This window comes from Phaethon lepturus, unplaced genomic scaffold, assembly GCF_000687285.1.
Source record: "Phaethon lepturus isolate BGI_N335 unplaced genomic scaffold, ASM68728v1 scaffold22060, whole genome shotgun sequence".
Lineage (NCBI taxonomy): Eukaryota > Metazoa > Chordata > Aves > Phaethontiformes > Phaethontidae > Phaethon > Phaethon lepturus.
In genome coordinates this window covers 100118-113423 of record NW_010512892.1, presented here as the reverse complement: position 1 = coordinate 113423, position 13306 = coordinate 100118, and the positions used below count along the sequence as shown (strand labels likewise).

Sequence of the window (13306 nt, the reverse complement as noted above, 5' to 3'; positions counted from 1 at the left end):
CGCGGCGCTTGCGGGCGCACGCCAGGCCGGCTTCGCCTCCCCCGGCCCTGCAGTGCGGGCAGGGAGAAGGCGGCAGAGGCTCTGCGGGATCCCCGTTCCCGCGGGATCCCCCGTTCCCGCGGGATCCGTGCCCCCAGGCAGCTAACAGTACAGCCTCGAGCAGCGGGACAAGGACTGCAACAGGCTATATGAACATCCCCGCTAACGCTAAGATTTTCCCTTTCTGGCACAGGCAGGAATTTTAGTTTCCAGGCTCATCTTTTAAAATATGAATTGATTTCCCTTGAGGATGAGAAGAAAAAATTGGGGGGTTTTGTTACAGAAACTAACTCAAATGGAAAGTATCTCATCAAGGATGAACATAATCAAATTTTTGTATTTTCCTCGCTCTGACGTGAAGGATGATCCGACCTGCAGAGGCTTGGTCAAGTCACTGAAGGAAGGTGGGTGGTGGTTAGGGGGTGTCCCCCTCTAAGGGGCTGGGTTACAACAAAGGGGGCTGTGGGAAGGGTAGGTGGGGCAGATCAGTTTTGAAGGACGAACTTCTTTTGGCTTTGGTTGCAAGCTTTAAATTAATTTTCCGTTGAGTCAAGAGGGGGCTGTAAGCAATAAGTAAGCCTATTCAGTCAGTGGAGATTTTCTTTCTGAAGCTCATACGTAGCATTTTGATAGCTCATTCAAAGGTATAAGCAGTTCCCTCAGAAGATTGACTCTTTTATCAAGAAAAAACCCAAACATTACATCAGTGTGAGAAGTGTCGTGTCTTCCCGAAAGCAAAACAGAGAAATCTTGACTTAAACATTTTATCTAATTTAAATTTTATACCAGTAATGTTTTATGGGTGCATCAGCACAGAAGGACAAGAAACATTTTAGCCTTGAATCAAAACTCTGAACTAGTTTTCAATAGCTTTAGCCTACTTGTAAACAACGCGGCACAGCACTCCATGCTACCTGGATAGTAGCACGGTCTGCAATTTTAACAGTTCGTTCCACAGTGAAACATCCCAGACAATGCAGAAGCAGAATTTTTTCTTTAAAAAGGTCAATCAATTTGAAGAAATGCTTCAGTTATTCCACATTTCAAAATGATAGTCAAATCTCAGTAAAAATTGTTTAAACATTTGTAGAAGCTAGCTATACTAAACTGAAATACTGAATTGATCCGAGTACGGTTCTTCCGTATGCTGTAAGGAACGCTGGTATGCTTCCCTGTCTGCTGAGTATAAACCGTATTCTTACACCGAAAGGTCTTTACCAGATATACAATTGTAAGGAAGAGAGATTTCCTGAGAATTTAAAACCTGCTTAATCATTGTATGCTACTCTTTAAAACAATCTGTGCATTTAAGACCATTAAGAATAAAAAAGAAATGTCTTCTCTTAATACCTTACACGAGCAGAGATCAATTATAAGCAGAAGAAAAGTTACATCCAAGTCAAATCTCAGGAAAAGATCTTAAAACGTCTATGGTTAAACATGTAATTTTCTCTCCTATTTCTTTTGTATTTGAAACTACCTTGCAGATCTCACACCATTTTTTGAAGAAAGTGTAATTACTCATTGCTTTTCCTGCAGATTCAAATGATTGAAAAGGCAAGAATAGGCACGAAAGAAAAGAGCAAGCATAGATATGCGTAGGATGTTCCAAAGCTGCGCAAAACCAAGACAGAGTAGAAGGATAGTCAGAAAAAACACATAATTAAGACAGCATTTCTTCATTAGCAAGTAATTAAACAATATAAAAGTACAGGTGTGGATAAACCATCACAGAATTGCTGGGGAGATTTAGAAATGGGACGTTTTCCAAATCATCAACAGAGACCATACAAACTTTACCGCAAGAAACTCCAACGTAACAAGATAACATTACATGAACAGGTTAGATCCATATTTCCTCCTCAGGTGAACACTCCTTTTTTCCCAGGTAACCTATGAGGACAATATCTGAGCTCTAACCTCAACTGCTCATGCGTATTTTCAGAGAAGAGCATTTCCAAATGTCCTCCTCATTCATGCAGAATTCACACTCCATCAAATGTGTGACATTTACCTTTCCCTGGGGTTGCACAAGGACTGGGAAAGGAAATTAGGAGGTTAACAGGTTGGAACTGGGACAACTTTGGAGAAGAGTTTAAGAGAAGGCCTGAGAATGACCTTGTTCTTATTAAACATAGTAAGAACGGGGTTTGCCAAGGCTTGACTCTCCCATCACTTAAGCCGAGAGTAGACACTTCAGTGATAGGCAATACACAATAAGGTGAACAGTGTTCAAAGGGAACATTCATCTGATGAATTAAAAAGTCCTAAGGATTTTACCTCCTGAACCAGGGGAAAAGTATGAGGAAGTGTAGCTACAGCAAGTGGAGAAGGCAATTACAGCTCTGGATAGGTGCTTGGCGCGTAAGGAAAGCGTCTACACAAACCTTCATGAAATCATTTCCAAGTCAGCTTGTTGCAAAACTGAAGTACAATACTTCTGAAGAGCCTTGAGGCAAGAAGTGGGACTGATATGGCCAAAAGGAAATTAGCTTAGGCATCCTGTTTTGTAACAGGGCATTCAAAATCTCAGCTACCCATCAGCTATAAAGACGCCAAATCCACCTAAGGGCTCTGATCCTTACTTTGCAGCACTGTCTTGGACAGATCAGACAACAAAACCAGTGGGGCATGATGAGAAAGGAAGCGCCCGTACTGAAGAGGTTCAGTAGATGCCAGTCTCCCATCTAACCACAGTCTCCTTGGACCCCAAGTATCGGAACAGAACTCAGTCTTCTGCACCTAACGCACCACCAATGGAAGTCAAGTGAAAAACTACAGGAAAGGCCTGGACAAAATTAGCAATTAACTGTATATAAAAATGCAGAATGCTCCAGTTTTCATAGGAGCATTTCAACAGAGAAGGACCTACTCACAGAATCAGAACATCCCTGTAATATGTGCAGAAGAAACCATGTCACTCAATAACTAACACTGGGTTTGGATCATTTCTAATCGCAACAAATTTGCAGCCCTTAAGAGGCAGTAGCCTATTTTCTCAGTAACTTCAGAAAAAATCACATCTCATTTAAATTTTAGCACAAGTGAAACCACCTCTCCCTTGTTTTACTTGCCACACTCCTTTTAATAAGTCAAATCTTTGGAGGCCAGTAACTCTAAGACTCACGTCAGTGATATTTTACAAGAAGTAGGAATATAGCAATTCACACTATTTTTTCTTTAAAAAAAGAATGCCAGAAATCATTCTCAAATCTGTTTTGCTCTAGAGTTGTCAACCAAGAAAACTGGATTTGGGGTCTGTTCCTTAAACCCAAAAATGCATTAATTTGCATACAATTTGGCACAGTAACCAGATGTTTTAGAACATCATCTAAGAATGTCCTGACATTCTAATTTCTAAGAACTAACACAGCCCTTCAAAGGCCAGGATTTGCTCAAAATGGTACACATAGTGTCATAAACGTCACTGGCAAACAATGAGTCCATTTTGAGGAAAGTAAAACATAAATCATATCATGTATTTGGCACAGAGATAACGTTGGTATCTCTACGACACAGGTGGGCTTTAATTTTTGTCAGGTGCTTTAACATACATATGCATTCATCAGAGAGTTTTGGAACTGGCTATTCCAATTGTTACAGGTCTTTGGCATCTCATGTTGGAACCCTGGTACTGGCCTGGGAGAAAACTTTTAATTTTCAAAATAGGTTGCTGCTTTTTCTTTCACGGTTTTACTTAAAATTTGTATAACATTTGAAAATCTAATTTTCGCTCTCTATGGAAGGAGGGGAATCTCAAGACATTCTGTGGTTTAACAAGATTTTAAATATAGCGTAGTTCAACAATAATGAAATTATATCAAAATTATATCCTGACCTCTGAAACGACAGGGTTTGTGAACTAGAGAAAGAACACCATTGTATAGCTCTGATCCACATATACTGAGAGGATTTTTTTATGCAGCCATAAGAAATATGCATCACTGTGAGCCAGAAATATAATTAGAAGATTCTTTTCACAGAGAAAGTGCCCTTTGAATCAAGGCGATGTAGCAGAATGCCAAATCCCAAACGGAATGACATCTTCTGTTTTTCCAGATTACTTCAAATGCTCAAGCTACAATTCTTTCAGCAACCACCCCGCCACCAAAATGTTTCTGAGATACCCCACACAGCTCATTTCAGAAAACCTCTTTAAAAAGCAAAACAAAGAACTACTCTTGCTAAATATACTGCAGAGCAATTTTAACTATGGAAAAACAGCCACTGACCACTGCATTACAACGGAGCCTTTCTCCTACTAATTCCCTGAGATGACTTAAAGACAAACTGACATTTGAACTCAGATTATCTTGCAGTATACAAGAATCTTCTAACTTTTCGATGTCCATGTGTGTATGTGCATATGTATTTTTGAAGTGAGAGGGAAGAAAGAAGAGATCACAAGAACACACACAGGTTACTGCAAGAACACCGATTTGAATAATCCTTTTCCTTTATCCAAGATTTAAAAAAAAAAAATCTGCTTCCTTCATATGGATTTAATAGGAACAGTTCTTAAAATTTTCTATTAATGTTTAAAATCAGTCAGTCCCTGGATATTCAGCAAAGAACACTACAGGCTTTGATAGAATAGTTTGAAACACATGCCATTATAAGGCTTTAAAATTACAATTCTAATTTATCTATCGCATTTTAAATATTAAATGTAATTTACCACACACTGTATAATCCCAAGTGTAAGTACCCTATACTTTGAGCCTCTTTTGCACTTCTATCTGGCTCAAAAGAGAATTAGGTCATCTTCTTTCTAAAGCCAAAGCCCTTGAGAATATTTAACCAGAAGAAGCCTTTAGCGTTAAAGAAAAATGCAGGGTCACAGAAAGTTAACATTTCAAAATTGTATTTTGAAAACAGTACAGAAGGTTCCCCTTAAATATGCTGGCAGATGGTAACAAGGGAAGGGAGCTAGAAGTAACTGAACTGTTTACACTTTTCAAAACCAAGCACGACAAAAACTTAAAAAAAAAAGTTGAATAAGAAATTTCCTCTGACCTCAGTTAGCAGTCAGAATGTCTGTTTCTCCAAAACCTTCCTCCCTTTTCACACTATCATGAATAACTTTGGTTTTGGTGGAGCCTCCTATAATTAACTGTGTTTGAGTAAAAGCTGAATTTCATGTGCATGTCTGCTATTAAAAAAATCTGTTAAGATTTACATTGTCTCTCTGATAATTATTGTCACAAACCAATAAGCATATGCTTTCACAGTTTTAAAATAGCCATTGCTATGTAATTAGTTGCCATTTTAGAATGATTCAAATTATCAAAATTGGTTGAAATACCTGAGACTGCACAGACACGAAATTCTCAGCTCCATGAAACCCAAAGGCATATGGACATCTCTTGATCGCAAGAACAGAACCCACGACACCAGGCAAAACCCATCATTTGGGCGTATTCTGAACAGCTCATGGTAAGACTGAAAAGTGGAAGCCATGGAATACAAGCTCAAAATTATTACCTCCTTCCTTCTGTGAGTCCAGCAAGAGCTGTGTTCTCTCCACAAAATTGTGTTTCCCAACACTTACCACTTTTCTACCAGCTTTCTTAATTAGAGAAGGTAGTCTTAATTAGAAACACTCTTAAACACTATTGGGGTGCTGACTCATGACCTCCTCCTTCTGTTACAGGACCACTGCAATTTAAAGGTTTAACTGACAGTCCAGAATATTCTGTTACTCACCTGATATTTCTCTGTAGTTTCATATTGAACTGTGTCCTTACCCTAATAATTGTTTTCATATATGTTACATCTTTGGCTACATCAAATGACAAAAAAGTTAGAAGCCAAATATCTTGAAACTAAGAATTCTGGAACTAGGAAGAAAGCTGTAATATAAGGACAGAAGGATACGCTAAAATTATAATGAAGTCTGGAAGATTTTGGCAGCATAACAGACCACCAAAACCAATGATAAAGACACTACTCATGCACAGAAGAATGAAATAGAGATTGCAAAGCTCAGAGGATTCAGACAGACAGATATTTAAATGGTATCTCTTTGTTATGTAACTACTGGCATCTCTCTGATACTTTTGTAGAAAGTGTATCAAAATAAACAAAAAAAACCCTGAACATACTGTTAACACATATTGACAACTAATAGTCAACACCTTGCATCAGGTTACAAGTGAAAACAAGCGTTCACCTCATTTAAAAAGGGCAATCACCTTGCATTTAGCCACAACATTTAGCTGAACGGCTCTTCCTCTGTTAACAGCTTGGAAGGGTGCACAAATAAACCTGAAGAGTTGATTGAGCCAACAGGCTGGAACTCTCAGCTTCTATAGTGCCGCGAAATGAGAAACAAAGTGTCCTTACTCCTCATTTCCTGCATGCTCAGCAAGTCAAAAAAATAATACTTTTAAAAATGAAAAATATAAAGCCCATCAGGTTTAAAAGTATGACTTGATTTCTTTTAAAAAGCTTACATCTGAAACGCTCACAGAAATAACTGTCTGCAATATCTGTTGTAACAGACTAAACTTTTTAGTCAAAAATTTTATCCGGTAAATGCATTCTCCTACTAAACAGGAAAGCCACTCTGCTTTCTTACCGTTGTCTCTGTTAATCCACCAACAGACACCGAGAGACCCAAAAGCACATAGTATTGGTATGCTGGCAAACCCAAAAGCTGGGTGATTCGAGGGAAAGCTTCTGATGCGGCATTCCAGTTTAGAGTCTCTTTCTCTGACCTGGGGAAAGGGGAATGAAAACAAAGTCATCCTGTATGTGCGCACTGTCTTTCTTCTCCATACATTCCTATGATAGCTCCTCATCCTCAAGTAGCACGTCAATGAAGAAAGTCTCTGAATTACCTAAAAATCAAATAAATCATTGGTCTTTAAGCCTATGGGGAAAATACAAATCAAAACTTCAGCCACTTCCAGTAAAGTGAATCAATCTTCAAGTCCTTGTTCTGATTCAGATAGGGATTTGAACCACAGTTTCCCTTTCACGTGCACTGTTCTCTACACCAAGAAAAAAAGTTCTCTTTCTTGCATTCCATTCCGAGTTCTCTCCCACCAACAGTTAGTCAACAACTGATACAAAGACAGACTTCTCCCAGGAAAGGCTGACACACATCCCACCACAGATCAATCGGCAGCCTAGCAGACAAAGCACTTTTTGAGTTACAGGAGGTTGAGACTCTGCTGAACAAACAGAATGCGAACACAAAGTTGGATGTTCCTCAACTCAGCCAGGTATTATAACCACCATACAGGAATGAGTTGTTCTCACTCTTGCTTTAACTAGAAATTCCATGTTGGAAAACTACTGCAACTAGAGCTTGGTTAAAATAACACAATTCATTAGAAATGATCATTAGGATCGATCAATGTTTTCCAGTCGGGGGAAAAAAATTCAGGAAGGGGGACTGCCAATAAATTCCAGCACCCCCATCATGAAGAGAAAATGAGATTATAAACCAGACCTCTCATAAAAAGCAGGATTACCAAAATACAGCTCCCAACAGTTCTGTTTTACCAATGGTCTCCCATCTACTACTGGCATGATCTCTACCATCCACCATGAAATTGGCTGATGGGTTCAGAAATTATTTGGGTTTATCCAGAGAAAGACTTATGAAGCATAGCCTAACTAGACCTATCTCGTTAGGAAACTATGGTTTTAACAGGAACTCATACTGTAAGTTCTTCTTCTGAATATTTTGTACATCTATGCATATTCATTGGACAGCTCAATGAAATTCTAACAAATAGCACCAAATATTCCTCCATAAACATATTAGGCATTTGGGCACAAAAATTACATTAGGTTGCTTATGTTAGGTGTAACTGAGTGCACGTATCTTTTACTTTCACTGGTTTAGGATACATTTTTCAATATATTACCTTGGAAATATCCTCTCTAGCTCTTCTCGATGAGGTATGTGTGGAACTGGAGGATGGTCAAAATGTAAAAGAGTAAGGAACACAGACCCTGCATGAGCTCGAAACTTATCTATTTTTTCAGCCGACTGTTGAGCCAGCCAGCACATAATCTGTTTGCAGCTACAAAGAAGAAAACAATTAATTACATAATTTAATCAGCAGAATGTGTATGTAAATTTAAATTGTTTCAGCGGTATCAAAAATGTCCTGCTACGAAAGTATTCTGGTTTAACTCTTTGTAATGAACGTACAAGTGATTTAAGACATCAACATGGTGACAGAATCTTTAAAGCTTTATCTTCCATAGATCAATCAAAAAACATGACGTTAATATACACAGTATTTGATATTCACATACCACCTTTCATCCAAAAAGATACAAAGGTGCTTTGGACCAACTGCTATCAACTTTCAGATGGAAACAGAGCAGGAAATTTTCAAGTAGAAAACTGCACACATAGCAGAGGACAAGGTCTATCCCAAATTAACCCCTTCTTCAACTCTGGCTAGTTTTTAACAATATTCTATTCTACCGACATTCATAACTAAACTCTCAGCTACAATACTGTGTTCTAGAAGGCCCTTTTACACCCTCGGAAAGGCCAGCTAACGATAGTAAAACCAGCTAGAATTCCTTCAGTTACAGCAAACCCCAGAATATTTAGAAACTGTGATCCAACTGGCCGGAATGTTTTTCTAAGTTTCATGTGAATAATCTATGTCTGCAATAGACCAACAGGAGGAAGCTCCTGGACAACAGGCACTTGGTTGAGTAGTGTATTCCTAGAGAATCCAGTGCTTTCCTTCAACCTGTCCTTCAAAGTTTGGGTTTTTTTAAATTAAAAAAGAAATCATGTCTACATTCAGCTAACCATTGGGCATGCTTTGTCGATAAAACACCACCACTATTAGGAAAGTTTTGCTGCAGCTCAAGCTATGCTTAAAAACTGATGAAATTAAAAATCAGAAGCTCAGTGTAAATTATTTTTTCCTCTATGTCCTTACTAATAATTCTGCAAAGGTGACAGAAATGAATACGCACTCATCTCCACATTTTATCACATTCCAAATTAATGATGCAATATTCTGGATAAGCGGCCAAGTTTGATTTCTATTTAAGTGAACAATACTGGCAAGCTCCACAGAGGCGGCAAGTATAAACCAAATCTCACACACACACCATATTTCAAAGGTGAGACTGCCACCCAGTTTCTCACAGTAGGGTGAGTCTCTCTGTAAAAGATACAAAATTCTCAGCATCTGTATGGGTGAAAGCTTGATGCACTTCTATCAAAAGTTCTGTCACACTTAATAAAGGAGTAAGTATTAAATAAAAGTGTATGGACTGGAATGTAGTTATAACATAAGACAGAAAAACAGTACAAGTAGCATACATGTTGGCATTAATTAACTCCGCTTCATTCTGAACCAGCAGAAGCGTCACTTCCATTAAACTTGTCATAGCAGCTTCACGTACCCTGTTAAAACAGATACATTAGAGGGGTTACATCAGTATTTATTTAAAGAAATATATCAGCAGTTAAGTTAGACACTGGTAAAAATTCAAACTAATGAAAGCATTGACCACTGAGAGCAGCTATCATAGTTTTGGGAGGAAGAGGAGTGTGTAGAGCTGGGCCCTCCAGCCCCATTCTGCAAAGTGAAGCTCACATTGCACTGAGGGTACAATGGTCATCCCAGTTTCCAGGCAAGCCCCCTGCCTCACCACCTTATTTTTTATTCCAGCCAGATGTCATCAGGTTTATTCTTTATTTTAAGAATGTTAAAACTGATAATGATTATTACTATTTAGTGTGCAAGCAGATGTATTTAAAGCTAAGTGCTTCGTCTGCTTCAAATCATCATCTGAAAAGGCCAACCCACATTTTGACTGCAAGATATTTAAGCACTGTTAAAAATTTCATATTCTTGTAAATTTTCATGCTTAATATTTCCAACATTAAAAAAAATTTTGACTCAGAATGGCTTAAATCTCCATGCTAAATAATAATTAGTTTTATGAAAAAGATTAGCTAAAGTAACACTAAGTTGTGCTTGAAGTGCATCTTATCTATATGGTGAGTATTTTCTGCCTTCAAAATGTCTAAATATAATATCCATATAAAAAAAAGATTAAGAGTGTAATTTCAATTAAAAAAAAAAAAAATCAATTTGCCTGTGTTAAACCACATGCCTTGTCAATACATGAGTTGTTAAAAGTAGTTTCTTTCTTAAGACATGGGCAATACCATGGCAGATCCTCAGTTGCTTACATGATCTTGCAGAAGACCAGGACCAACACATTCATCACATCAGTCATTCATGGTAATGTCATCCTTTCTCAGTAATAATTAAAAGAGGAAAAAAAAAAAAAAGAAATAAAAGAACAAATTGAAATATTTGAAAACATACACCTGCCTACTGTGAAAAGAAATACTCCTGCTTCCAATTGCCAAAACAAGCTGAAAATAGTTGCCTATGCAATCTAAAACTGGGTGGGACATTTGTTATAATGGTAAAAAAGGTAAATTACATCATTTTTTCCTAAGTAGCTTAATACAAGTTTGGCAATCTTTCATCAAAGTATGTTTTCCTAGTTCTTCATATAGTATCTAACTATTAGATATTCATGTCTAACACCTGTAGACAGATTGGACAAGTCCCAGCAAACAATCTGTCTAACGAAATTTAAAGTTTGCGTATGGAAAGTAAAGTTGGTTAAACTTTCCCACGATTCCATTAAAGGAAGACAAAAATTACACACCAAAGACAAGGTCTCTCCAAAGAAATGGCATTTCTCCCCATATCTTTCCATCTTACTCAATAGTTTAGAAGAAACAGAATGAGAAAACATTCATATTTGAGAGGCCACAAAAGTATTTAGCAGCCAACGGTTTGCTGTGAGAAAGGATTTCCCTTCCCCCTTTAATTTACATGTTTCTTGACTTGATTCTGGCTGGCATTGCCAAAGAAGCTTAAAAAAAATCTGGTGCTCAGAGCACGTTTGAATTTTAATGGGTGTTGGGAATTTAATTTCCTCATGATTTCTTTGAAAATTTCCACTTTGTAGAGTTTTGTTTTGTTTTTAAATGAAGACATAGACAGAAGGATAAACAATAGGTATGGTGAACTTAAGTGAGAGCAGTCAGATGTGGAAGTTAACTTGAATACCTAATAATACTTAGCCAGGTTCCACGCACTTCAGTTTCTTGCCTAATTTTGAAAGCAAAAATATTACTATCTCTTCCCTTTCTCTGACTCCCCACCCTATGGTTGCTTTCACATCTTGTAAGAAGAGACACCCGTGTCTCTCTTGTGTCATTCTCTAACCAAGACCCATTCACCTCCCTCTTGTTCCTCTGATGGCTGAGGAAGGAGAGGGAAAGCCAAGCTCTTTCTCTTGCACAAGCTGGAATGACCTGCTCTTGATCCTTACTAGTTTGCATCCTTGTTTCCTCTTCCAAGTTTGAGATATCAAACACACCCATTTTTCTCCGATTTCTTGTCCTGTCATATGACAATTTTAGCAACCAGTACTGAAGGCTAAGTCCCTTCCAACCCAAAGTATTCTATGATTCTATGATTACAGAAAATAAGAAACATACAAACACACAAATATTAACTCAGGCTGCTAAGAGTAGTCTGTATTATTTGCCCTGTGTACTTTTCCAACACATTTGTAAATATTGTAGTGACGTATGCTGAAGGAACAAGGCTAGTCAATTAAAAAAAGTGCCCAACACTAACACGGCACAAAATATCTTTCTTCTACTTTGCACCGTAGAACTTACACTTCACTTTCTGTTCAAAGACAGAGTAGTTAGGAGTAACTATTGCAACTCACACTGGAACTGATGAGATCTCAATGACTCGGTAGAGCACAGGCATTAAAGTCTGACAGCAGCATAAACCACCCAGTGATTGCTGGCAATGAAAAACTCTAGCATGATACATATTGCACAAAAAAAGCACAATCACAGCTTTTCCTTCTACAGAAGACAACAGTTGGTTACAGAGTGTGTTATAGTAGCTCCTGTTCCTCCTGGTAATTACAAACGTACTTTACAGCACCTGCCCTTGTGCTCAAACTATATTTAATAAGCAAACCTAAAGAGGAGACTGCCACTGTAATTAACTTTTTTTCTTTTTTTAAAGCAAACCTGGGGCTATCAAATAGAGTAACAACACTAAAGTCGAGAGTGACTAGGACAGAATTCTAAAACAGACACAACCAGAAATTTGAGCCTAAACAAAAAGTTCCCAAACTCACACGATGCATACTTGGCATCATGTGTTATTATACTGGATCTGAACAGGGATCAGCATGCTATGCATGGCTGCTGAAGCTGAACACAGCCAACGCTCCAGAACCGGACTGTTTTTCTTGCAGCAGGGAGGAGGGAGCAAGCGACTGAGACTGTTTTGGCCACCGCAAGAAGTATGATGAGCAAGGACGAGTGCACACCCTTCCTAACATCTCACCCATCATAGCCTTCAAAAGTCAGCAATTACCATCACAGGTCGCAGCCATCATCTGTGAGCTCCGCCAGCTTTGCTATAGCCACAGCATACTTAGCGTGGAGCCTTTCATTTCACTAGTCCTCTACCCCTCCTCACCTGTTGGGTCTCAGCTGCCAGTTACAATACAGTAGATGCCACTCAATTAAATTAAAAGGAAATTATGTTTCATGTTCATATACTACTGTAGAAAACACCCTTCAAAGAAGAGAACAGTGACTGAAAAAATGCCTAAACCAGTTATTTCATACAAACACCCTGCAAGGATATGATTGAAACTAAACACCAAAGCCTTTCATCTGACTCAGCACTATTAGACAAGAGCTTCTTCAATAAACTGGGAAAATAAGGAAATCTTTTCAACCAACAAAATTATTTCATACCAGTACTTTTTAGGCACTCCCCCCTTCCTGCCTAGAATGTAATAGGAGCATAGCCAGATACTAGATCTGAACAATCAACAGGTTGTTAATACACAATCCTCAACATGTATCTCTGTACTGTTGAGATGCTTCATATAGTTGCCAGACAGGTCAAATATACATTACCATGACACTACTATACCATACAAACAGTAATACATATACTGGTAAACGGGGCTGTTTATGTATAGAATTTTATGTATAGAATCGTATCTAAAAGCAACATATATCTGCATGTTTTCTAATTAAAATAATGGATTAAAACAGTAGAATTAAGAAGTCTCTGTCAAATACAGCATTGTACTCAAAATCAATTTCCGACAACTAAAATTGTTTTATCACATTCATTTACTTCATTTATGGCTTCTCTATACAAGGATTAATGTTAATGTTAATTAAGTATTAATT

The 13306-nt window shown here is 38.0% G+C and overlaps 1 protein-coding gene across 1 annotated transcript in view; it reads right to left on the bottom strand.

Annotated features, from left to right (window-relative positions):
• Positions 1-6619: 6619 nt before the first annotated feature.
• The window catches only part of TBCD (tubulin folding cofactor D), a gene marked incomplete at its 3' end in the record, with an annotated part of 106669 nt that continues 99982 nt past the window's right edge, over positions 6620-13306 (bottom strand). The window contains exons 30-32 of the mRNA XM_010288713.1: positions 9353-9436; positions 7920-8078; positions 6620-6758 (exon numbers count right to left, since the gene is read on the bottom strand). Of these exons, the coding sequence (XP_010287015.1) occupies positions 6620-6758; positions 7920-8078; positions 9353-9436 (382 nt within the window). The remainder of the gene's footprint in view (positions 6759-7919; positions 8079-9352; positions 9437-13306) is intronic.